This window comes from Takifugu flavidus, chromosome 11, assembly GCF_003711565.1.
Source record: "Takifugu flavidus isolate HTHZ2018 chromosome 11, ASM371156v2, whole genome shotgun sequence".
Taxonomy (NCBI): Eukaryota; Metazoa; Chordata; class Actinopteri; order Tetraodontiformes; family Tetraodontidae; genus Takifugu; species Takifugu flavidus.
In genome coordinates, this window is record NC_079530.1 from 3,167,445 (window position 1) to 3,194,884 (window position 27,440).

The following is a 27,440-nucleotide window of genomic DNA, read 5'->3' on the forward strand; positions in this document are numbered from 1 at the left end:
CTGCTAAGAAAGATTGTTAACCGCTCGAGAGAAATGTAGAAATAGAAAACCAAGTTTGATGCATTGGTTCAGCCAACAGTATTCTAATAACTAGGGTGTTTCTTTGCAATTTTGTGTGGCTGGTGAAAGTTTAAGAAGGCCATAGGTTATCCACCCCTAATCCACCGACTTAGACCAGACAGTTATAATCTCTTTTCTGAGTTTCCCTGGGGTGTTAAACCAGACCGTTGAGCTGGATTATATCACCAAAAGGAGACAGACTTGTTAATCATAAATTAGAAGCTAAGCTTGAGTGAGCAGGTCAGTCCACGGTCAGTTGCTGCGAGTTATAGAGGACTTTTTGTGTAAAAAGCCATGGTTTAAAATGTAGTAGCCCCAGTATAATCAGGCAGGAACAATGTACAGTAGTGTTACACTCAAAGACAGAAAGACTCCATTGAAAATTCACTGACTTTACATATGTACACTTTCTCCATATGGCACATTTAAGTGTGTATTACATGCACATGCAAGGTTCTTTTAATATGTACCCACACTACACACTGGTGACTGTTAGATTTATCTGTCTTGAATTTATGAGGGAATTCTGAGACAAGGAGCAGAAATAAGTACCATCCGTTTTTCTAATTCTAAAATGTTGCCTCAGGAGGATTGGCAGGCTGGCTGAAAATGGAATGATACATGACCTTTGCTATGTATGAGTAATACTTGGCTTCTAAAGATGGTGTCAGCAAGGTGCTTTATTAAAAACACAGACAGAAAACACAGAACAGCAAAGACATTGCAAGGTTTGTAGACTGAATAGAAAAAAACTAACGCAAAGTAAGAGAAACAAAGAAAATTACTGACCCCATTGAGTCTTTGATGGATTACGCCAGACAGAACCACAAAGAGAAGAATGTATAAAAGAGTTCTTTATTTCTAATAAACATGATTACATGAGAAAATTCTGTTCCGATTTGCTGAACAAACATTCTGGTGATCTGCTGTACAACACCCCCCCCAAAAAGAGAGAGTTGTTATAGGTCAGTACAAAAGACACAGTTGCTAACATAGCTGTGGAGCAAAACCTTACATGTATCCTTGACATCATTATCATCAAAGAAATAAGCAAAATAATAAGGCAAGGAAGACAAAATGCAAGATCAAACATGAAAACCTGTACCTGTACAACTCCTGAAAATTACACATGATACACAAAGACACACATACATTGTATGTGTTACATAAATTTTGAGGCCATAAAAAGCTAACTACATCATTCACAGATTCAGCAGTCTGTTTAAATATGTTATTTCTACAACGTGAATTTACATTTCTTTAAAGTACAAAGTGCAAATACTATTGTTTCCATTATTGCCAACTGGTGAGGGTGGACTCTCCAGGAAAAACCTCAACTGCTGCTTTAGCCTTGCTTCTTCGAGGGATTCTAGACAGAAAAGATTGAAGTTGGATCAGATTGACCCATTCTGTAATCTTGCAGTGGTCAAAACAGAGAAAAAAACCCTCAAATGTTACATTCATGTTTTTTCTAAACCATATTCAGAAAGTGTAAGTTAATCTTAAATCATTAAATCATTCGGTTTTGAGATCAGGTTTGTTTGTTTTTTAGTTCTCCTCTTCATTATATGTATTGATGTCATTGGTATAATATGTGTATGCAAATAAAGAATAAAGACAATAAAGAAAACTTGAATCTTATTTCTGCTACTTTTTATTTTTGCCCTTCAGCCTGCACATCAGATTTGGCTTAGGGTTCAAAACTGACTCAACCAATCAGCGGCCTGACCTCTGGCTAGTTGACTAATCGAGGGTGTTTGTGACTGCAGCCATAGCTCTGACAGGAGTAAACTGTGCAATTAACAGAATGATCACTGGTTTTGGCTAAAAATGTTCCTGCAGCTGCAAAATTCTGTTAGCAGTTAAACCGGATAATAGACGCAAAAAGAAAACAGATGGAAGTTCAACACAGTTCAATAAAGAACAAAAGAACAACCGTAACAAATAACAAAAGTTTAGTTTGCAGCAATGTGTAAAAATGTTCACGACACTGGGATTTACTCAAGTTAATATGTACATATATACACATACACATATACACGCACGCACGCACACACACACACACATATATATATAGTTTAATAATAATTTGCATGATAATTTATTTTAAGCTGTTGTGAATAAATTGTGTTTTACTGTTTTCTGTGAAGATGTCAATATGACATACGCCACATTATTCAAACATTCTGATCTCAGAGTCCTAACATTGTTACATATAAAAGAATATTGATTATATCAAAAGATATAATTATATCTATCAAATCAAATCAAATCAATCTTTATTTATATAGTATCTTTTACAATCAAAATTGTTTCAAGGCGCTTTCCAGAATCCCAGGGCCTAACCCCAGACAAGCAACAGTGGCAAAGAAAAACTCCCCTTTAACAGGAAGAAACCAAGATGTTCCACCATTTCAACTTATCCCTTTTCAGAGATTTACTTACTAGTTTAGCTAGGCCTTCTCCTTGTTTGGTCCCTGTGAAGTAAAGGGTAAAACAAATGGGAAAAGTAAGGTCACCATAAGCTTGAATGTGTTAACATGAATTGCATTAATGTGGAGGACAAATGCTGAGCGAATGAAGGCAGGTTGTGAGCTCTGACTCACCCTCTTCTTTGGTCACCCCGAGGCAGCCCATCAGCTCCTGCAGAGACAGGGCCTTGTCGTTACTGATGTCACAGTACTCCACAAACTTCTTCACACACTTCTTTGGCTTGGATTTCTTCCGCAAGAGACGTTTGAAAGGCTTGATCTCCTTTTTTCCAATGTCCCCACTGGAGTTTTTGTCTAGTTGGCTGAAATACCAGTGCACCACCCTCTCTTCCAGGGTGTGGCTTGGGTCTGGTTCAGCCATTCTAAATGACAAATATAGATTTGTTAGTCATCATTGAAAATGGCCTGACAGCAGCATTAATGGCACTCTGGGAAACATGACCACACTTTTACTGTTTAACCACTTTTAGCTTTAGAAAATGTTTGACAAAGTGTAAAGCCTTAAATATTGGCCTTGATAATTCTGTATCTTAAATAAAATACAGACACATGTCTCTCCATCCACATGAAAAAAGGATAGCTTACCTTCCAGCAGAAGCTGGATCTGTGACGGCGTGCACCATATCTGTCGACAGCGCGTCAAGAACACTTGTCAGGAACTCTGTTTTCTTTGTCCCGGGACAACCTGGAAATAAAACCATGGACACTTAAATGAGCAACCATTCAAATACAGCAAATATGGAAGAAAAGTACACATCTCCCCCCGGTCAGAACAACAATGGTGAGGAATGTTACCATCTTAGGTGGCCTAATAAATGTTTGGGGTAATAGGCAGCGTAGTTTTAAAAGTAAAGACAGCTGAAGACAATATAAAACGAGACAAGACTCTCACAGTTATCTCTCCCCATCGTAAAGCGTCACACCTCTCCTCATCTGGATGAGGAGGAAGGTGCCAATCATCTGGGAGGCCCCTGACAGCTGCTGTACAGAAGATGTTCCTCAGCATTGTATACATGGACAAGGGTGTAACACCCCGGGCTCACCTGAAACATCGGTGAGGCCATATCTAATCCTGACAGACAACATTGCAACTTTTATATGCACAATGATGAATTTAATTCAAACTTCCAGAATTACCAGATCTTCAGAGCGGTTAACATTAGACTATAAACCTTTAATGTGAACATTATTACATGATTGATTTGTTTAAAAAAAGAGAATATGAAGGATGACAGGGGTGGAATGACCCTAATTATAGTAATTGCCTGTTAGGTTGTATAGTTTTAATGGTGAGGAGGCCAAGGTTGTTCTGGAAGAGCTGAAGGCTACAGAGAAGATTCCTGGATTCCTCTCTCTCTCTCTCTCTCTCTTGCTCTCTCTCTCTCAGCTTTCCACTGCTTTCTCACAGACTGTGCAGGAGAAACTCTCAAATGTTTGCTCCTCTTTTTATGGCCTAGGCCTGCAGGGCCAGATTCCCCTGTGCTGAAGATAATAGCATGCTTGACTCCTCTATACCAGGTGGTGACCAGCATCAGTATAAATGCCCAGCCTCCACTGCACCATTCCCTCATGTTCAGCAGGGCTGCAGCCGTCTGGCTAAAGTTTCACATGTTCAAACTCTTCCCCGCTCTCTTTCAGATGCAACAGGCTTGCACTTAAGTTTTAGTAGGCCCTCCCTGGCTTTGACCCAGTAAAAAATCAGACCCACCTGTTAATGGCCAAACCAGTGCCTTGTGGAGCCTCTTGTGGTAAATTAGTCTAGACAGTCCCTCTATTTGAACCACAGAAGGCAAAGTGTATTTATCAGACTGTAGAGAGAATTGAGGGATGCAATAGGACTCTTTTGATGCTTTTTCACGAATGGCTCAGTGCTCCATTCATCAAACACGTCTCTTTAAGGTTTTAATCCTCGGCCTGCTCACAGTGGAGGTTTTTTGTGGGGTCAGGACAGTTTGTCCTCTGTCTGTATGGAAAAGGTTTAGATGAGGGTAAAGACACAAGTGCTCTGTGGTTCAAAATCGGCTAATGTCAATATAAATGCTCAATAGTCTCTATCATCATCCTCTTCCTCATCATCATCATAACAATGATCTAATATGGGAGAAATACACAACATTTTGCCATCTTAACATGTTGAAAGTTTTTAAAAAAGGCCAATGAGTGCATGTTAGTATGTGTACCCGTCTCTTAGCTGGGCGATAAGATCCAGTTTTTGTTGATGGAACTGCACTGAGCAAAGGCCTGTCAGCGCTCATAGTTGCAGCCCCCAGCGGCTGTTCCAACGCAAACCCACACTCCACTTTGAGGAAAGCTAGCCAAAAACTGTTGCGTTACTCTCATCTGCTGTTCAGGGCAAAGTTCTCCCTTCTTGCGTCTCGCCCTATAAACCTCTCAACACCAGCACTGGGCTGCAGCAGCAGGAGGGCGACATTTATAATTATCCCCACATGCCATAGGAGATTTTGTAGCCACTGACGCAATGACTCTCACACTAAATGAGTTGGCATGTTTTTGTGACTGCATCCCAATTTTATTTTCTAATTGGCTAATATGGAGCAGCTTTAGAGAGAACTATATGTATGTTTTAATCTGTAATTCTCTTTCTAATGGGATGGTTGTGACTTTTAATCATCATTTTAAATGTGCTGTTTACAATTGCAGACCATAATTAGACATGCCAAAGATGAGCTGGCCAGGTTTTGCTCCATAGAGTGCTGCTGTGTCTCAAAATGCTGAACCTGTGAGCAGAGAGCACAACTCTGACCTTGCAAACTGCTATAAACTATTGTGAATGGGACAGGAACAGTATCAGGTCTGTTTTTGTGCAGTTGAATTCTCAACGTATTTACCAAATCTTCTAATTTGCCAAGTATGGTCCAGGACGTTTGTAGCTCATGAAAGCACCGTCTGCCTTTGCCCAGTTATTTTAACGATGCCGAATAGGATTACAAATAATTCCTCTCGGTGTGATACTGTATCAGGTATCAGTTGTAGAATCACATGATTTTTGCTGACTAATGGATAACCTTAACCTCTGGAGCTGAAAAGATTTTTGGCATTTCTGGACTTTTTGATTGGCCCACAGATGGGAACATCCTGCTATTATAACCATTTACAGTTTTTAATCACATACTTGATCACAAGGATTTTTGTTATGTTGAGTTAAGGAATGTAATTAAAACAACATTGAATGTTTTCTTTTCACTGATTTTCACAACATGTCTGAGGAAAAGATGACTTTTTTACTAAATGATCTGGTAAACAACATTAAAATGCATAGTAATTTCTGCAAGACAGAAGGTAAATATCAGCCTAAAAAAGCAAACACACCTGTTTGGCCACCCACTGTCCAGCATCTAGCTCCTCCCCCATCCTCACTTTATTTATCTAGTCAGTCATCAGTCTTCCTATCACTACCTGTCTCTGGCATCCTATTTTCCATTATCTCCACCTCTCCTTCCTGCTGTTTCTCTGTGCAATCATCGTACCATCCTCCATCCCTCCTGTCAGTTGAAGATGAATTCCAGCCCCAATCTGTCTCTGTCCACAGTGACCAGTGAGAGGACAGAATCTGGCAATCCTCAACTTTTTATCAAGAATTTCACCAGACAACAATGCAGGTGATGTCAACAAACAAGTCCTTATCACAGCTCTGGGTTTGTGACAACAGTTGTGGATCGACTTCAGCATGATGGCTGAACAGGGAGCCATACCTTGTAAATGCCTGCTCCTGTAATGGTCCTTAGGCTTAGTTGGGTTTGCCCGAGCATTACCATCACACTTGGGCTGCTCGTACCTGTAACAGGGAATATAAAATGAATGACAGGGCTTTGTATCAAGAGGTCTTCCGTGGAAGCCCACCAATTACACCTCATGCAGCCAGTTTAAAAGGATTTAAATAATTGTCCTGTGGTCAACCAGAAGCTGTGGCACAACAACACAAAGAAAGAAAGGATTTTTTGGGGGGGCTGGTTTGTGGAAGAAGAAGGGAGGGATGTTGAGAAGAAGAGCGGCAGACAAGGATGCAGAACAGGGGACACAAGGAAGCTTTCACAGCTGTGCTTGATGAGCTGGCAGAGCTCTGACTTCTGCTGCGAAACCAGGCCAAAAGCTGGCTGCCTACAAGAGGGGAGACTGAGGGGAGACTGGGCTTCCAGTGTGTACTAATGCGCTGACTGGCACTCTGCCTGAGGACTTGTTAATCTGATACCCAGACTGGGCTCTCAATAGGAGGGCACTGGTGCCCCATTTTGCCAGGATGACTGACCTCTGACCTGCTTCTCAGTAACTCAGCTGAGATAAAGATGTCGGTTTGTTATTAATGATTAAAACAGGGACACTAATTGTTTAACTTTTAGTGACACTAAAAGTGCTTAACTGCACCATTTTTAAAAAAAAAAAAGCCTTTAAAAACTCAAGAAGGAATTAACACTAGAGAAGGAGTCCCCGACTAAGCTTATGACCTTTGTTTGTTTAAAAGAAAGCCTTCCTACCTGGTGGAGGTCCCAGGTATGGGTCGTCCTGTGTCTACCAGCACACACCAGCAGTAGCCAGTGGAGGGGTGACACTGAACTGGTTTGTAAAGGCCACCCTGGGCACAATCTGGTACAAAAACAGCATCGTTTTTGAGTTGCCTCGCCTCTTCCTGGGCAGATTGTTGCTCCTGGTCGCATGATGAGGCTGGAAGGAGTGGGTCAAAAGTTATTCTGGAGTCAGCAGGGGAGTCGCAAGATTGGTCACACAAACACACAATACAGCAACACAGGATTCACTTAGGTGGTCTGGGCGAAGACTAGAAGACTACACATGTACACACATGCACACACACACACACACACACACACACACACACACACACACACACACACACACACACTCTTTCTATCTGTAAAGTATCGAGTGTATTTACAGAACAGATTAGTAAGTCATGGCCCAGATCTGGCTCACACATTTGGATTTATACAGTAAGTCTGAAGTAATTTCTACATAAGCCAAGTGCCTGCATGAAGTAAGTGTGTAAGTGAGGATGAGTCTACATGCTGAGAGGACCACTATATCAGCCCTCCTGTGACACTGTTTATGAACATTAACAAGCTAATGACTGAGTACAGCTCCCTATGCCCCAAGTTGAGTAAATATTTGGACACTGAGCTGCCCTCTATGGATATGTATGACAGTGAGAGAAACAGACGAGACAAAAGCAGAAACAGTAGTCAGTCACACACTCCTGCAGGATTCTCTAAAGTGCCAGGGATCTATGTGTTTACATGTGGAAATGCACACAGAGATCTACAAGAAAAGTTTCAGCATTAAACTCAAGGATGAAAGTAGAGCTCTTTTGGCCATGACGGCTTTTATCCTGATCTCTCTCCTACTCTGCGGTGTGCCACGGGGCCCGGAAGATATATGGATCATGGCGGGATTACGGTTATTCCTTTTGTTTGAATTGGAGATCTTTAAAAACAAAGGGGAGCAATTGAAATGCCTCTCTGCTTTCTCAACTAACTCAACCTGGGACCTATCAAAAGCAAGGTTTTATTGGCTGTTCATTTTGATTTTTTTTTTTTTGAGGAATATGGCATGTTTTCCCATCACAAAGGCAACTAATCTGTACATGTGAAATGTTTTTCAGGGAAAACAGAAGGGAGCAGCCAGAAAAATGGGAGATCCTGCATTTGGGCCATGTGTTGATGATTACCAATATGCATTACACACTCAACATGAAGCTCTAATGGTTCCCCCAAGCCACCATCTGTCCTTGAAATACAGGAACAGCCCTCAAACCATGATTGCTCAGACAAGTCGGAAAAGCACAGAGCGTGCTTTCAACTGAGGGTTCCAAACAGCCGATTGCGGTCATTAAAGAAACTCACATGGTGCTCTGGTTCGGTTGGTCTGTCGACTGCGAACCTGTTCCGTCCACAGAGTGGGGTATTGGGAAATATCTGAAGAGGAAGCACGGAGACAGTTTTATTGGTCTCATTTGAAGGCAAATTAATACATCATGTATGCTAAACACACTAGGCCCTCAGAATTGAATTGGAGGACACTTTCACATGACTGCTGTGAGAAACTTTGTGGAACTATGTGTCACGCAGCTTTGTTAATAATTTAGGGATCCTGGATGAAAATAAATGCAGGGAAAACACAAAAATTAAATTTGGAGCTGAAATAGTTCTTTAGTCTCTAAACATTGACCACTTTGGAGCGTCACGCTGCGGCTGCTAGTGGCCTTTTAAGGAGGTGTAGAACTTGTGCATCTGAGTCATGCAGGGATGTCTCAGTAAACACAGGAACGGCATCAATTTTTACCCACAGTCTGATGGATGACAGCTTACCTTCCTCGTCAGCGGCAGGCTGAGGATCCACCACTAGGCCGGTCTCATCTGCATTTAGAATGGAGAATATTTGCAAGGAGACTACAATTACAAAAGTAAGCTAGATTAGAGGACATTTGATTGTGTGAGATTTGCACGTTGCCCGGCCAAAAAGGTGGAGACAGAATCAGAGGTGAGGAGACCATAGAGAGAAAGAGAGAGTGTTTGTGAGCATATCCAAGTGTGTCTGTGTGTAAGAGAGTACAGAAGTAGAGCGTATAGAAGAAATGTCAGAATAATAGTGGTTATATTCCTTTTTTTTACACATTGAATTCTCTATATGCTGGCTGACAGATTAAAGTTGGTATAAATGAAAGATGAGTACCCTTTGTCCCTCATGTTCTTACTCCTTACGGTGGGGGTAGAACCAGCGTTGCTGAAGAATGCAAACTGGCGACTAACCGGAGAATCCAGCTCTGCACAATTGTTTTATTTGTTTGTTTGATTTGTGGTAGGAAAGGAGACAAGGATGGAGGCTTTCAGCAGCTCAGAGTGAAGCCATGGCTGTAGGTGTGGTTAACCTCAGTGCGAATCGCTCATTCTGCTCAAAAGTAAAGCTCTGTTAATGCATGAGTCAGGCCATCTCTAATGAGCACCTCCGAAAAATAACTTTTCTGTAACAATGAGTTCTCCGTTGCAAAATTGGGATTTTTCATTTAATGCAAGCTCTCCACCAGACCTTTACCTCACGCTGCTTGGCAGATAAAAATACACAAAGCCAGTATGACTGACTGAAGCAGACATATCATTATTCTGCCCATGTAACACATGGAAATGGCATTTCAAAGGGCGAGTTTATGATTCATGTTTATGATTAACCACTAATGACCAATCTGCACTTTTTGGCCTTTTACAAGCCTGCCACATCTCTGTTCCTCTGCCAGGAAATCCCTTCACTATTGTGGCCATAAGACTTCAGCTTAACTGCTGCCTGTCATCAGCTCCATATAACTCCTACATGTAAATAGAATTGTTATGACAACATAAAGTTATAATCAATCACTTGCTGCTGAACATGACCAGGATTCTGAAGGGAGGATGCAGCAGTGGCTGCTGTGGAACAACCTACCATAAGCTGTTGCAGAATCATAACATTGATGCAATCATTGCTATTTTCAGTGCTGGTGCACCACAATTCTATGGTTTTTTGCTTTTCAGCACCCTGTTTATCCAACTGGCTCAACCACAACCCATTCCCATCCAACTCATCCCCCCCCCACATCCATCTCTCTCCATGTCAGAAGTTGTGTTCCCCACTTTAACTGTGTGGTGTAATAGCTTGGGGTGGCTCACAAAGAGTTTGTATCCAACATTGTTTATAGGAAGATTTGCAGATGCAAATGAGGAAATATATGTGACAAATGTAAGCACTTACATTTCTCTCTCTCTCTCTCTCCTCTCTCTCTCACACACACACACACACACACACACACACACACACACACACACACACACACACATTATATTTGCATCACTTTTAGTATTATTTTGAATTTTTTTTCACTTTCTGCTTATGTGCAAAACCCACATAAGAGTTAAGCAATGCAAACTAGCAAGATGCTAGCATAGGTGGGCATCATTTACTCTGTTGTGTGTGGAAATCAAATTATGAGTATTTTCTTCTTCATGAAGTTTATTAGTAAGCTACACTGTAACTCCCCTCCGGGTGTTTAACTACCACTATGGACATGCAGCCTTTACACAACATGTACCAATATGTATTTTTCTATTTTAAATTGTAAAATGTTGAACTAGACAGCGATGATTCGTCATTTCATGAATATTCTGCTTCAGTAGCTTTCAAATCAAAGTAAATAGCCCAGTAAATATATTTCAGATTGGGTTTGAGATGAAAATTGCATTTATTTTGTCCCCGTAATGTGTAAATGTGATGAAAAAGACATCAAGATGTGAGTGGAGGATGAAATATGAACATTTCCTTCTGTTTTATGATGCTGTTGCTGAAAAAGAACCAAGAGATGTTAAAGAAGAAAGGCTAACAATAGGGAAGTGTTGCTCCGACTCTGCTGCTGGTAAAGATAACAGTCAGTTATGCATACTACAGCTGCTACAGGCCTATGCCAAAGCACACCACAGCCTCTTCTCACTCTAAAACCACTGCTTTTATATCAGCTTTCAGGCAGCTTGAGCTCTCACAAATTGACAAAATATCAGAAAGGCAAGTCTTAGCAGGCGACCCAACCTTCATATCTCTGACACAGATGCAGGGTAAACAGACACGAGATAGAAATGAATATACAATCACATGTATATGCATGCTTTTATTGGTGTGCACATGCATGGGGGTGACCATCAAAGTACATATGCACATTGACTGCCAATTTTTTTCTTGAATAATATTCTCACCTGTTTTACCTGGCTCTCTTGTTGTTACTTTCTCATGTTTTGATCCTGAAAAGCAATAGATTTAAATTAATTAAAACTTCACCACCACATTCCCTTTAACTAATTAACTTGTGGTTTTCCCCAAGGGGGGGAAAAGACTTTGAATTTTTAACGCATGAACTAAATGATGGAATGGAATAAAAATGAAATATCTTTACGGTTTTAAAGTGCATCCAATAGCTTTCACAATGCTTCTATTTGAGCTGTAATTAAACTACAGCTGATAGTTACCAGACAAACCACTGCTGCTATTCATCATGGTTTTCTCACTATTGAGAACAACTTCCTTGGCATCCTGAAAATTGGCCAGTGATTATTGGATTGTTTAGCAGATGCTATCCAAAAATTACATTTACATTCTTAGGGGTTTCAGTTTGTTGGTCAACTCTCTGGCCTGGGGTTTATTTACACCCCTGGTAGCTCTTAAACTACCCCTGTAGGTGCAGTTACTGACCGCGTTCCCACACAACTCCATATTACATCCTCCCCTCAGATATGGAATGTATTGTTGCACAAAATTATAGAAACCATACTTAAAATGTCAAACATCCAGCTATAAAATAAAATTATTGTAAATTATTGTAAGTATTGTACACAGACGATAGTGAGATATCTCCTGAGTTTTACTGACCTTGACATCGAGGTTTCTTGTTGGCCACTGCTGAACCACTGATGGGTCGCCCATTGGGGGTGACACACCAGCAGTATCCAGTGTAGCTGTGGCACTGCACCTGAAAAATCAACATAGCATGTAAAGTTATTTCAAGGTTAAATGCTAAAAGAGAGAGAAATCTTTTCTGATAGATTTGGTCCTGATCCTGTAGTGTTGTTTGTTACCTCACTGTATGTGCCATCAGGGTTACATACAGGCACAAAGACCTGCGGAAAGAGCTTCTTGGCCTGCTGCTCTGTGTACTTCTTCTCTGCCACACATCTGGATGTATCTGTGGAGCCACCGCAAATCACCGGAATCAGTACACGCCATCACAGAGACCCACCATTCAACCCACAGCTGAAATGTTTTCTTATGTAGTGCACACCACCATAATTCAGCAGAAGATGTAAGATCTCACAGATGATGAAAAGCGGAAAAAAGCAGAGGCCCAGGGGAAACAATTTAATACATTTCGGAAGAAGCAGATGCTTCTGTGGCTGGGAATAGAACCAACATCCCCGATCTCATTAGGAAGACTTTGGGCCAGCTTGCACAGTGCTTGGTGGTAAAGCCATTACTGAGCTTGTGCTGCTCCTGTAGAGCATTCCAGTAACCCAAGAAAAGGGCTGATGCATGGGGAAAACCTGACCCTTCCTTTATGTCTTTTAGTCTGTCTTCCTCTCCACCCAAACCGTGACTGTCTCTTCCTATTGACCAAAGTGTCTCCTAACCCTTTCTCAATGTAAATGTCAGCAGAGTCTCTTCACATGTATTTGTCAGAGCCGTGGCTCATCCTGTCATCACACATCTGCTTTACCTCACCTGGAGAGAAACCGCACCAGCTGTGCAAACCAAAGTAGGGATGGATCTGTTGACAGCTTATGCGGGAGTGCCTATGTGGCGAGCGGATTCAAATCACATTAAAACAATGACTCATGCATGGTCAGGAGGCTGTTGGTCACCAAATTACTGGAGGCTGTTATTCAGAATCATTCAAACAATGCACACCCGCTGTCACTGTCACTGGCAATGACAGAGGAGGTCTAAAGTTCCAGTGGAAAAGTCAAAAACTGTTGTCCTTCTCCACAGGGTTCACCATTACAAAAACAGTTAACTGGAAAAAAATTACAGGACCCTTGAATCATCTGGCTGCACTGAAAACAACCGCAGTACCAGTCTCACCATTCCTTAAACACGATCCAACAGCCATGCTTTAAGGCCAGAATGATGTCGCTTTCTTTCTGTTGATGAATCTGCTGTCTTTCAGCGAGCTGTCCAGAAGCAGAGGGAGGTCCAAACTCTTAGAGACCCAATTTTATTGATGCATACAATGCAACTTTCATGGATTCTTGCTCCTTTTAGCTTCCTAGCAGGAATTCTCCATTTTGTGTACGGCGCTGTCCGCCGTATCCAGATGTCCTTTTAGAGATGTTGTCATAGAGACCCTGCATGGGCATAAAATCGTGGAAGGCTTCTGCATCATATGAGACTCAGCAGAGCCTTTTGCCTTAGAGATCTAACATCTTAATGTGTAAGAATGGGGCATTGTCCCCTCTGTATAGCAGTGGACTACCAGTGCAGACTTATTGAGCAAGTCGAGGGTCAGAGAGTTCAGGCTGCAGTGTGAGGGTGAATGGATGCTTCCTTCCTGCAACAATGAAGTAATCTGTGAGCTGCCTGATCTCACTGTCTGTCATTCTCATTTTTACTTTAAATTTACATTTGATGGGTCACATATGAGTGGCTTCAGAGCCCAATGGAAATAACACCATTAATACTGCTACAGCAATGTTTTGTTCACCTGTGTGCACTGGAAGCCCAACTCGAACTAAAATCACATCAATGACTTGCTTGAATGGTACTGTCTTTTTTTTTAAAAATTAACCCTTTTATGGTTTTAAAGCAACAAATGTCTTTAGTTATTTTGGTTTGGAAGCCGATCCCTCAGCCTCAGCTGGAGCATTAAATTCTTTTGTTTTGACCTTATTTGCTTTGGTCAGATGTAAATCTATTTTTACGTTATGTCATGTAACTAGGAATTGCCTTGAATAGTGCTATATAAATAAACTGGCCTGCTTTGTTAGGATGGAACTCCAATTAGTAACTAACGACGGCTAACAGCAGATTTATCCTAGCTTTTCTGTCATGGGTGGATTGCGTAACCAGGAAATGTCAAAGTCCAAAAATGACTTCTGTCCAGTCCACTTATTGTTCAATCTTCAGAGCTACTTTGGCTGATTCAAACTCATTCTGTATCCTCCACTTGTCACTCTGCTACACACTCCCATGCTAAAATGGTGTGAAATGAAACCAGCCAGCCAGCCCCCACTGTCCCACCCACTCACTCTGTGTCAGCCCCACTTGTCCTGGAAGCACTCAAAGAATTAATTATGGTGAAATGAATTTAACCCACAAGTTTCCACTATGCACCCCCTCTCTGCGCATTCAAGAGCATCGGGCAGCGCTGAAGCGTGACCTAACCTTTGCATGGCCCTCGGGTAACCTCCAGCTGGGGGTCACGGCATTTGGCTCGGAGAAACTCGCAGCGAGATGTGAAGGTCCGGCCATCCGAGGCACACAGCGGCTTGCGAGGTGTTCCACTGCATTCCATGTTGCACTCCTTATCCTGATCTACCCGCAGGAACTGCAGAAGTACAAAGTCGGGAGACACAAAGAAAATATTTACTGCCTTATGGCTGAGTGTTGCATACAGTACCACAAAGTCTGGTGCAGGAACAAAGGCAAATCAAAAATATTAAGCGTTATTAGATTAGGTTTTAGGAATACTGACAAAGGCACCAGCTGCGATAATCAGCCATGTTTAGTGTTAGGGCCAATTATAAAAGACTCAAGTTTCATCATTTTGGTATGAATTCTTTATTCAGTCTGAGAATTCAGACTTTTTTTAACTTTTGAAATTCCAAGATAAAAGTGTTTTGCTTCACCAGTTTAATAACCAGTAACACATCTTAACCTTTACAGTTTTTTTCAGTTTTTAATCACACAGCCAACAAAAATAAAGGCATTTGAGAATTAAAACAATGCACCAACAATGGATTTAGTCATTTATTAAGTCAATACAGTGAACTGCAAAGTGAGGTGGAGCAGAAAACATTAGTATTTCAACCATGTACAGGAACTTCACAGAATTAGAACCTCAAAGTTTTACTTAAAACAGGAACATACAAAAGTCTGATAACACTAGCAAAGTTCTCATGGTACAGTGCAAATGAACAGGAACATGACACATGCTTATGGAATTAAAGCAGATATTTTGAATGTGTCGGCAATTAGTTTTAGATCTGTGGAAGTAGAGAGTTCACTGATGGCTCTTTGGTGTTGCTCTTCAGTTGTGGTGAGGTGATATTGAATGAATTTTTATTTTTGCTGAAATATCCCTTTAAAGCATAAAATTTAAGTTAACACACTCACCTGCATTGACTCAATAATAAGAGTAAAGCCTGCAGAGACAAATAAGATGTCCAGGTGCATACATGCTGGGTTTTTATCTTATATTTACTCTATTTGTGAGTGACTTTTCCTTCTTTCTTTGAATGCACTAACACCTGCTGGTTTTAGTTTTAACCTGGAGATGCTGCGGTACAAGGATGCTCTATGTAACCATGAAAAGGAAAGCAACAGGGGATTGATCACCTGTGTCAATGTCACTACTGTGTTTAGTATCTGATTCTGAAACCCACACGACAGGCCCCACAATGAGGCAGCAGACGTGGTGAAGGGGGGTTGGCAACAAGCTGTGACTGCTACAATGAATGAAAAGATGGGGAGTGATAGAATGGCTGAATAAACGAGATGTCAGGAAGCTTTGTGCAGCTACAGTGCGTTTCATTTAGCTGAGCGATTCATTCAGCACCGCAGAATAATAAATCTGATTGAAAAAAAAAACCCTGAAGCCATTCCTCCACAGGTGCTGTTTTCAGTCATTCATACCCAAACACAAAGAAACCTCCTCACTTCTTTTTGTCTACAAATAACGTAAATATTTGGACAGTACAGCATTTCTTTTACTTCTTGTCTTTTGTGCCTTTTAGTGAGTTCCTAGTTATCTAAAATGCTCCATCTGTCAACTATTACAGAGCACGAAAACACATTTTTAAGTGTTGTCCCTGAGGAAGAAGAAAGGCACAGGATGACCGCACAAAAAAATTGTGTTACATTGATCTCTTACAAATTGAGTGAGCGATGCGGTTAGGTAGCTGTCCCTAACAAGGAAGAGGGTTGGTAGGGAAGGGAGCAGTGCCCTGGGTTGGGGTGAGGTAAGTAGATGGAGGGGCTGCAGGCTATTCTGACAACCTTGTTCACAAATCTCAGGAAGAGAGGCCCTTTCAAACGAATCGAAAGAGGAGCCGACAGGGAGGGAAGCTCAGACATTTGTTCTGAATGAAATCTCGCCAAACACCCACCACTACCACCACCATTACTGTCACCCCCACTATCATCATCACAAAAGCTTTTATTGCTGCTTTTTTTCCCTCTCTTAAAAATAACATATTATGTCAGCATTTACGGGACAAATAACCACACTGATCGACTGAAAGTCCCACAGTGTGCCTGGATCACTGCATCCATCTGAGAGCCTCCACAGCCCTCTGTCCTCTCCACCATTACGGACACCCCTCTGTGACAGTGACCTCCTCTAACCCTCCACCAGTCATAGAAAGTCCAGCTGGCCAGCTGACAAGCACATTTCAGATGGTTTTTTTTGGGGGGGGGTTCAACTCAGAGTTTGACTCTTCATCAGCCTCTCAACAGCTAACGCTGGCCACCCCCCACACCACTCATGCCACAGAGCCTTAACATCAACAGCCCCCCTGCATAGAAACAGACTGACGAGCCAAAAAGGGATATTCAGCAGTGCACCATCCCGCTCAATGTCCCCGCTGCAGCAGGCAGCAGTGTGCCAAGCGTCTGGGAAGTCTGTGATAAAGCTCCCTGAACACAATATTGCCATGAAATTGGCCACCCATAAAATCAACCGCCCAGAATGCCCATCAGATAGCTGTCCACAGATGGAACAGAGCAAATAAGATAACAAGAACATTCCGCAGTAATGTTGTGATGATGAGCTCTTTCTCCTGTAAACCTCTAATTGTAGTTAGCTGTGTGCTGCAGGTCTCTCTGTGTTCAGCCAGTGGTGATGGATGACTGAGGCTGAGGCGCAGCCCTGCCACTCCTCTTATGTCTCATTCCAGCTACTCCATGCCGGCACTATCACTGTCTGCAGCCGCTCCATGGAGATTGATGGATGACCTCCATCTTTGCAGAACCTCCCAACTCATCCAAGGCCGAATACTGCACATTGTAACTTATTTTCAAGTTATTTGGTACCTGTGTCTTTCTATTCAATCCCATCATTGAAGTCTTCTTTTCATTTCCTCTTTTATTTGTGTACTCTGTCTTGAAAGGAACTTTTATACTGCATCTGCTCAAATAAAACAAGACTTTCAATCAAGCTCCAGGTGATCATGTGAGAGAGCAAGGCAGACGAAGTGTGAGGACATTTTTTTTTCTAACAGGACCCACCAGCATACAAATCAAATCCTTTTACCTCCCCTCGCTCTGTGACATTGTGGGAGTGAATGGAGTAAGAAGGCGAGACTCCAGCTGAGAGCATATTGTAGGCTGATGAGGGCCTTTTGGGCCGAGAGGCCCCTGCTTCCACCACCCTGAGAGGCCCCTAACACCACGGCCTGCGGGGTCATTGGGGGCCCCAGCTGAGAGCTGTGGCAAACGTGTTAAATGGCCTTGGCGGGAGTTTCCTGCATGGGCGCTATAGGATGCAAAGAGGATCATTAGTTTCCAGCATGGTGGAAGGGGAAGAAAGTGACAGATTTAACCAGGCTACTAAGGCAATCAAAGAAAAAGGTTTTTAATTTCTGTGAAAGACATTTAAAAAGAAGTGGTGTGAAAGGCTGCTGATGGGCAGGTGCACAATTGTTAGGAATTTGCAGGGTGACAATAGGGATTCATTTTTTTAATTCTTAATTTGCATAGATTTGAAAATGAAACAGTCAGTGTTTCTGCTTTCAAACACAAAAACAATATTTGAACAAGTTTTCACGTTTGGCCTCAGATATGCAAAATATCACATCGAGACATTTTCCCGAAACTTGCGGTAACCTCTCCTATACCATTAATCACCTGGTATAGAATGAGTTCAACACTCCAGATGCTATCCCAAAACAGGTCTAATGAAGCAAAGTTGGGAGGTCTGACAGAGACCAACTAAAAAAGAGAATTAAATAGAACATGTCATTCTTGGATAGTAGCTTCTGCGCGGCATTCAAGGACATGATACAGATGTGAATATATGACCTTTATACAAATCAATGTGTTATTATTTCCACTTGTGATGTGTCAGTAAAGAAAGTGCTCTCTGCATACTCATATGTACATGTGTATATCATTCAGAATGAGCATCTGCTCAGTGCCACACTTCCTCCCACATTCCATAACTCTGTAGTGCCGTGAGGGAGAAAGGATCTCTGACCCTTCACCTGCAGGCTATCGACTCATGGCCATTTGTTTCCAATTGGATATTAAGGCATCTTCACTCAGACAATAAATAACATTACTGCGGAAGGCACCTCATTACATTGACCAGTAAATCAGAGTGTAGCCTGTGACAAACCACATTCCACACTCTTCCAGACCTCCACACTCCAACTACCTGCACTGGATGGTGACTGCGGCATTTAACTCGTTATCTCAGGTGCAGTGAGCAGGATGCACTCCTCTGCTCTGGCTGCACACAGTGCCATATGCGTTGGCGCAGCGGACTTGCTGACAGTGACAAAGCAGTCTTTATGCAGCCAGAATGAGCTCAGCTGAGAAGCTCAAAGCAACTATAACACTGAACACGGAGAGTTGCCTCCAGCGCAGCTGCTTGAAACAGTGTAACAGGGAGCCAGAAACCCCGTGACATGAGTTTACACTAGTCACTTTCTCCAATACCAGATATGGAATATTTAATATTTACGCCCTTAAATGATCATAATCGCCATATTTGTTCCTGTTATCGATAAAAAGGGCGTTTCAAATCAATCTAAGATATTTATAGCTAACATACTCGAAAGACAAGCTCATAACTGAAATGGAAATATGGTAAATGAAGGTTTTGCGACCTTAAATGAACAGAACACATCTACCCTCAAATCCATTTGCAGATTTTGTTCCGTTTGCGCTTTTCAACTTTTGTGCAGAAGCGTGTGAAAAGGCGTAAAGTGTTGTTGGTCGTCCTACCGTGATTGCGGAGAATTTCTGAGCACGTCCATCGCTCAGCAGACAGAGGAAGAGCAGCAGCGGGTGGACGCGCATCCTGTCCCAGCGTGGCAGTACAGTCTCCAAATTACGCACGGTCCAAAATTTGATTTGTGACACTTGTTGCTGTAGCAAGCTAACTCAGTATCTGGCAGAAGCAGAAAATATCTTTAGAGTCCACAACGGTCCTCACACAAAGTTGCCAGAATTAGAGAACGGCTTGCTCCTCTCCAAGGTTTTGTGTGGCAAACAGTTTGTGTAGACACTCTCCTTATTCTGGCAGTGCAATACCCCCCACCCCACCCCCCGTGTCCCTGACCTTTTCCACTCCCTCGGTGTCTCTTCTCTCCTCTCTCCCTCTCTTTATTTCGACTTCTTTCCTTCACACCTCCTCCCTCCACACATAATTTTTGCCGTGTAGATCCCTTATCGGATGCAGGCTGCTCTCTGGGAGGTGTAGGTGGTGGTACGTTTAGATGGACATCGTATGCTGGTGAGTAGATGAAGCAAACACGTTCGACTTCTCCCCCCAAATTGTCCAACTCATATGAGGTAACACATATGACCAGGGAAGCTCTGCTTAAATAACGAAAACTGTGCGGTGTTTTATTCACACCACTAAAAAAAGACTGAATTATTTGACTAATATATAATGTTTTATATAATTATGGTAATATAGAAATATAGTTTATCAAAGCAAAAAACAAAAACCAAAAACAGCTATGTTATAATTATCATTATCGGTCATGTTTTATTTATTTTTATGAAAAGGTTTTTAATAAATTTTGACAGCTGAGCCATCTGCTTGTTAACTACAGGTCATGTTGTACTACTGCGACTATATTGCCACCTAACGCCATTTCAACAGAATGCTACATAATTCAATGCCTTACGAATTTCTCTCGACCCTGATGTGGCAACATAAGGGAATCAGTCAACCAATCCTACTTTGCTGCCTATTTGTTTAGTTTGCTGGATTTCGAGATGTCTCGATTTGTAAATACAACACTGAATACCTTTGAGTTTGCCGCATTGATTTTTATTTTTCAAATAGGCCACACACACAACACACCGCGCGCGCACGCACACACCGCTTTCTACAGAGGCTGCACCTTTTCAAACCACATTTTTTTGGCAAATTATTTAGTTGTCTTGTTAATAATATTCTTTGACTCGTGTTTTTAGAAAACTCACATTCCCATAAAGCATCACTGCCATCACTTCCGCCCTGACGTCGTCACCTTTTCTTTCCGCTTCCGGTTATCGGTCCAGCGCTAACTGCGTGGTCTTGCGGCGCTAACTTGCCCAATTGTCATTCATTATTTCAGACCAGAATTTTAGAGGCTTGGACTAAAAACTGGTATAATGTCTTACCACGACGAGGAGGATGTGAGGACATATTTTCTTTTAAACTTTTGGCGTTTTTCGTGATCATAACAATAATTCCAATGTCGCTTAGCTAGGTAGCTAACCGTAAAACCAAACCAAGCAGCTGTAGATGAGCGAGCAGAATACTCGTTGTACGTTATAATTATAGTCTTATTAGAATCTGTCCAGCCAAATTACATTGTTTAATATTATTTATATATAAAAAATCAATTATTATCGGATCATAGTACCAAGCATACTGATCGGTTTAACACATGTAACGCCTATCTTTTTATTTGCAGTACGATCCCTACAGCTATCCAACGGACTACGACTTACACACCGGTTAGTTCCCACGATTGCTATGTTATATAAAGACCATTTTTCAAACTTAGATTTATCGTATATAATATGGTAATACATAGTGATTGTGTATACCTGTTTCAAATTTCCGTGTAGGTGATCCTAAAGCCGATCTTGCTTTTGAGAGGCAGTATGAGCAACAAACCTACCACGTAATTCCCGAAGTGATCAAGAATTTTTTGCAGTATTTCCATAAAACTATCTCTGATCTGATTGATCAGAAGGTTTATGAACTGCAGTCGAACCGTGTATCAAGCGAGAGCATCGAGCAGAAGATCTATGAGATACAGGATGTCTATGAGAACAGGTATTTGTCATTGATCTGTATGTAGAAGCACTGTTTAAAACTCATTTACTGAGATATTCTTACCTGTTTTGTTTCTTTCAGTTGGAATAAGTTGACTGACCGCTTCTTCAAAACCTCTCCCTGGCCAGAAGCTGAAGCCATTTCATCACTTGTTGGCAATGGTGAGTGCATCTATGTCATCTATTGGAAGATAAAATTAAATACTCTTTACTAGTTTGGTGCTGATACCCAAGCATGCTGTCCAAGTAAGAAGTGACACTGTGTGTATGCATTTGGGCCTCTAGACATTGGGATTCGTTTTTCAATTGATTACTTCTGTTTGTTTTACCTTACAGATGCTGTGTTCCTCATCCTCTATAAAGAACTGTACTACAGGCACATCTATGCCAAAGTCAGCGTGAGTAGCTGCTCAGTGGAAACACAATTTTTTTTTCATAGTTTCATTACTCCAAAGTGCAGAATGTATAAAATTGTGTTTGTTTGCTTTTTATCATCAGGGTGGACCAACATTGGATCAGAGATTTGAATCATACTACAATTACTGCAACCTTTTCAACTACATCCTTAGTAAGTGGGATGATTATACTTTGTTTTCTCCTCTCCTGCAGTATTCAAAATACACATTTCCTGAGCTTGTGTTTGAATGCAGATGCTGATGGACCTGCTCCTCTGGAGCTGCCCAACCAGTGGCTGTGGGACATCATTGATGAGTTCATTTACCAGGTGGAGTGCTGTGTTCTGCATACTTTTTTTACAGACAGCCATTGAGGTTTTGACAATGATGTTTTTTCTTTATAGTTCCAGTCGTTTAGTCAGTACCGCTGTAAAACAGCCAAAAAAACCGAGGAGGAGATTGAGTTCCTGAGAAACAACCCGAAGATATGGAACGTCCACAGTGTCCTGAATGTTCTCCATTCTCTTGTAGACAAGAGCAATATTAATCGCCAGCTTGAGGTCTACACCAGTGGAGGTATAGAAAAGTATTATTGGGGAATCAATACATATCATTCACACATGAAGATTTGGCATCAGAGAAAATCTTGACACATTGTAATGTTTGATAGTATTATTTAGCTGTGAGTCCCTGCAGCTTTGTTGGAGAATCTAGAAAAGGAACCAGGCACATTAAGATCTGATTTCCATGTTTGATGAATCTAACAATATTTTTCGCACTGCGTCAGGGGATCCAGAGAGCGTGGCTGGAGAGTATGGTCGTCACTCCCTGTACAAGATGTTGGGTTACTTCAGCTTGGTAGGACTCTTGAGGCTTCACTCACTCCTTGGAGATTATTACCAGGCCATTAAAGTTCTTGAGAACATTGAGCTCAACAAGAAGGTACAATTTTATTTAATGACTGTGATGAGTTCACGCAACCCTCCATCTGTTCTGTGCTCACTCTAGCTCCTCACCTCTGCTGATCTGCTGTCTTTCAGAGTATGTACTCTCGTGTGCCTGAGTGCCAGATTACCACCTATTACTATGTTGGTTTTGCCTACTTGATGATGAGGCGTTACCAGGATGCCATTCGGGTCTTTGCCAACATCTTGCTGTACATCCAGAGGACCAGAAATATGTTTCAGAGGTCAACATACAAATATGAGATGGTGAGTTTGACTATGTAGTCAATTTGTTCCTTTCTAACTGGAATAAGAAAAAAAATCTCATTAAATATTCAGATTAACATTTGTGTTATTGTCATTTCAGATTAACAAGCAGAATGAGCAGATGCATGGTCTGCTGGCTATTGCTCTAACCATGTACCCGATGCGCATTGATGAGAGCATTCACACCCAGCTGAGGGAGAAATATGGAGACAAGATGCTGCGAATGCAGAAAGGGTAAGAAAAATAGCTTGCACTATACCGTAAAGTAACATTTTAATGTTTGCTTTGGTCTTTGGATTTCATTGTCACGTTAAAGTCTTGATTGACACTTTAATGTTAGTAAAAATGACTGATAACAGAAGATAATTTCATGCTTCTCCAGACTTAAATAGCAGCAGATGATTCAAAGTCCTTTGGAAATGTATTAGTTACCTAGCAGTAGTACACAAATGTCCCTTCCCTCATCTCAGAGACCTGCAGGTGTTTGAGGAGCTATTCAGCTTTGCATGTCCAAAGTTCCTCTCACCAGTGGTTCCAAACTACGACAATGTGCACCCCAACTATCACAAAGAACCATTCCAGCAGCAGCTGAAGGTGTTTGCTGAGGAGGTGCAGCAGCAAGCCCAGCTTTCCACCATTCGCAGGTAAATCCTAAAACAGCCTTCTGCTTACTGTGGAACCACATCACAGCTTTGGAGTAGACGAGTGAGCTTTAATGATGCTAGATAGAAGTTGTTTTCGAAGTACTGTAATTTCCGGACTATAAGCCGCTACTTTTTTTCTACACTTTAAACACTGCGGCTTATTCTACGGTGCGGCTTATTTATGTTTTTTTCGTGGCGCACTATCACAACTATTGTGAATCAGTCATTTTTACTAACCCTCATCAACATGGAAAATACTAGAAGAAAAGCATATGATGCGGCTTTTAAGTTAATAGTGATCACTCTGGCAGTTGAAGAAGGAAATCGAGCTGGCGCACGTAATCTTGGCATACATTACGGTAATCAATGGCGAGAAGTTGGAGACGCCCGCCTGAAGAACTGATCCAAAAAGACGACAAAAGCTTTTAGGCTCATGTAGGGGAACCCTCCTGCTGATGGCCGGCTGGGTAAAGAGAGAGGAAAGGGAGAGGAGAGGGGGAGAGGGAGAGGAGAGGGAGAAGGAGAGGACAGGGAGAAGGAAAGGAGAGGACAGGAGAGGGGAGGAGAGGATGGGCACAGAGCACACACAAAAATACACTATACAGCGGGTCAGCGGGGCCGGAGGTTGTCATGCAGCTCCGAAGGCGGCGATACCTGTAAATGAATGGGGGGGAGAGAAGCTGAAAAACTACACAGGAATCAGCATAACTAGTCTGCAAAAGCAATCGCCACCGTGATGAAAATAGAAGATTTTAGAGGTGGGCCATTGGGGGGTTTTAGATTGTTCATTGTTTGAGCAAAAAAAGCATAAACAACGTAATTTGTGTGTAGCTGATACAAACGTATATTTCAAGGTAGCTGCATTACAGACACCGTTAGAAAAAAAAAAGCATTTACTGGTACAATATATTTATGTTGCTAAGTGGATTAAATTAAAAGAAAAGTGAAAAAATCCCGACGTGATGAAAATTGGATTTAAGGTCTCTGTATAAACATACAAGTGAAAAGAGTGGCTGTTGTTTCTTACCTGTCTGTTACTCGTCAGTGACTCGTCTCTTACAGTAATAAAAACATATACCGGTACTGAATGTTTTCGATCTAATTTTTCATATTACTACGTGGGATACCTGCGGCTTAAAATCCAGTGCAGCTTGTATAAGTACAAAATTGATTTTCTTTCTAAAATTATGCGGCTTTTAATCAAGTGCGTTCTGTAGTACAGAAATTCCGGTACTCTGTTGTGGTTTCAGGGTGTTTATATCTGTTTTCATATCATATCCTTGCAGTTTCCTAAAGCTCTACACCACCATGCCTGTAGCAAAGTTGGCAGGATTCCTGGACATGACCGAGCAGGAGTTCCGCATCCAGCTGCTCGTCTTCAAACACAAGATGAAGAACCTGGTGTGGACCAGCGGCATTTCTGCTCTGGATGGAGAGTTTCAGTCTGCTTCTGAGGTTGATTTTTACATAGACAAGGTGAGCGAATGAATCTTAGTTTGTTTTCTCCTTTGTACTCCACCACCCATATTTGCTCATTTGATTTGACTAGTTTGCAAAACCATGTTTTACTCTGCGGCCCGATGAAGACATAAAGTTGACCTTTAATGAACTCTCGTCTCTGCTACAGGATATGATTCACATTGCAGACACCAAAGTGGCTCGTCGGTATGGAGACTTTTTTATCAGACAGATCCACAAATTTGAGGAGGTGAGAGTTGGACAATTTTCTTTTTAATAACTGTGGTGATGATAATTTTGACCTGAGGACTTTCTTACAGTTGAATAGAACACTGAAGAAGATGCCACTGTCTGTTACTGCCGCATCTGGAGCTGCAACAGGGCGATGATTCTCAAAATGCAGTGTTTGACAGCCCAAATTGAGGATAACTTTTCTGTGTAACAGAAAAAATAAACACGTTCATACAAAAAACAGGATGTGTTGGCTCTTAACAACCACTAGGTGGAAGCAATGTTCTATTATGAAAGAATTGCCATGAAACCGCCATTACAGATCTATATTACTATTCCTGCTCTTTCTTTGCCACAATTTTCCAATGTCCTGCTTCTGTTACTTACTTCATCACACTGACAGATATCAAAAGTCATTGCATATTTCTTTTATTATCACAGATCATCCAACATTTCCTTTTATTATCACAGATCATCCAACATTTTCCAACACATGACTAATGACAAGAATGATGAAGAAATAAAAATGTACAAAATGAGAATGCATACAAATGTGTGTATATATATATATATATTTAAAAAAATATACCAAACAATCCACTCAGACACAATCAACTGCCATATAGAGTCCAGAACAACGTCACCATAGCACAATATACACACACTTCACAGATCCAAAATGATTCCATTTTGGTACACCAGCATTTTTCTTCAAAAATATTTTTTTCATTTCCATTACATTTTCTATAAAATGAAAAAATAAAGCAAACTTTACTCATTTTCTTTCAGTCCCTTTAGTGGCAGTGTAAAGTCTCTTGACATAGTGCCATTTTATCAGACTTAAATACTCCATATTTTATTTATATATTATCCTTATAGCTTTCTTTAACTGCCTCTATTTTTTTTTACAACCAATAGTTTTTCCATGTCACTCCATCCCGTTTTTACTAAATCATTATTTGTTCTTTTTTCTTTCAAATGATCTTCACATACTTGCTCTACACATAACAGAGCACAGTGGTCAGAACTGTGGTTTAACCTGCAGAAAGACCTGGAATGTTTCGTCTTTTGCCACTGATTTAAAATAACTGAAAAAGACGAAAAAAAAGCTTTTGGATGAACTTCCGTCCTGCAGCAACTCCTTAACCTTTCGGCTCCGAAGCCTTTTTGTACACACTAAACCTCGCTCTGTCAATTTCCAGCAGCAAAATGTAAAATGTCTCTTGTCACTGATGGCCGTCTGCTGGTCTGAGTGTGTGCTGCCTCATGTTTAAGTGTGTGTATTTGTGTGTATGAGTGTAAAGAGTCCAGGTATGACTTCAAGGATAAGTGAGAATGAGGCCTCCTCTGACAGAGGCATCTCTCACATAGAAGCTTAGCCTCTCTGCCTGATCATTATTTTCTGCTTCCGGGAAGTTGTCTGAAACTCTGAGAGCTTCAGAGCTTCAAATCCGACAATGAGCTTGTCTCACTCACGCACTGAAGCTGGCAGATGGCATTCCCTAGACTACACACACTCCTCCAGTCTTGCCCAACCTTGTCAGGGTGGTAGTGTGGAGGCACACGGACACACACGTGGTCATGGCTGCGCTCAGACCAGCGAGGCCTCGGCTAGTCATAACTCGGTGATCTCCAAAGGACTCTCTGACAGGATGTCCCCATCCTTGTGACGGTGCATCGGTGTGGACTTGGCAGATTCCGTGCGGGCATTGCGCTCATTGTAAAGTCCCCCGTCGGCATTCAGTGCCTCCAGAGAACGTGCCAGGGCCCGCTGGTCGTCCTCTGGCAGGCTGTTGAGGTCAGAGGTCAGGAGGGTACCCGTACTGCCATGTACCACGTGCACACCCTCGGGACCCTTAAGCTCCACAGGGAGTTTATGCTTAAACCGCAGGGTACCACGTCCTCCTCCCAACCCTAGGCGCTCATCTTCTTCATCATCCAGATCGCTCTGGATCAGCTTGGAGGCAGAAAAGAAAAACAACAACAAAGCTAGTGAAAATCTGTTCATGTCACAGGTTTAAAGGTGAGCTGGGAAAATCAAGCAGTAAAAGTAAGTAACACACACAGTCCTTACCTTTCTCATAAGTCATCATGAATTTTATATGATTACATGCATGACCTGATTGTAAAAAATCCCATATCAACACAATTCAAAACCACAATCCACTTCTGTCAAGTGATAATCCAAATCTT

The 27,440-nt window shown here is 41.7% G+C and overlaps 3 protein-coding genes across 3 annotated transcripts in view; 1 reads left to right on the forward strand and 2 right to left on the reverse strand.

Annotated features, from left to right (window-relative positions):
• Window positions 1–901: 901 nt before the first annotated feature.
• On the reverse strand, window positions 902–19,581 carry smoc2 (SPARC related modular calcium binding 2). The gene is made up of 13 exons (XM_057047801.1): window positions 19,254–19,581; window positions 14,472–14,634; window positions 12,173–12,279; window positions 11,967–12,066; window positions 11,297–11,341; window positions 8,891–8,938; window positions 8,426–8,497; window positions 7,046–7,232; window positions 6,266–6,348; window positions 3,138–3,237; window positions 2,667–2,914; window positions 2,506–2,537; window positions 902–1,429 (listed from the first exon to the last, which is right to left on the reverse strand). The coding sequence occupies exons 1-13, from the start codon at window positions 19,326–19,328 to the stop codon at window positions 1,406–1,408; spliced, it is 1,284 nt and encodes a 427-aa protein (XP_056903781.1). The 5' UTR covers window positions 19,329–19,581; the 3' UTR covers window positions 902–1,405.
• A 900-nt stretch (window positions 19,582–20,481) lies between these two features.
• Window positions 20,482–25,789, forward strand: eif3s6ip (eukaryotic translation initiation factor 3, subunit 6 interacting protein). Its single transcript, XM_057047776.1, has 15 exons — window positions 20,482–20,660; window positions 20,942–20,984; window positions 21,099–21,309; window positions 21,391–21,470; window positions 21,645–21,706; window positions 21,807–21,876; window positions 21,959–22,032; window positions 22,108–22,279; window positions 22,491–22,645; window positions 22,744–22,914; window positions 23,015–23,148; window positions 23,385–23,558; window positions 24,845–25,034; window positions 25,186–25,266; window positions 25,337–25,789. Exons 1-15 carry the CDS (start codon window positions 20,637–20,639, stop codon window positions 25,403–25,405), a joined length of 1,710 nt encoding a protein of 569 aa, XP_056903756.1. The 5' UTR covers window positions 20,482–20,636; the 3' UTR covers window positions 25,406–25,789.
• The window catches only part of cdh23 (cadherin-related 23), a 172,395-nt gene continuing 170,615 nt past the window's right edge, over window positions 25,661–27,440 (reverse strand). The window contains exon 69 of the mRNA XM_057047827.1: window positions 25,661–27,204. Within this exon, the coding sequence (XP_056903807.1) occupies window positions 26,863–27,204 (342 nt within the window). The 3' untranslated portion in view covers window positions 25,661–26,862. The remainder of the gene's footprint in view (window positions 27,205–27,440) is intronic.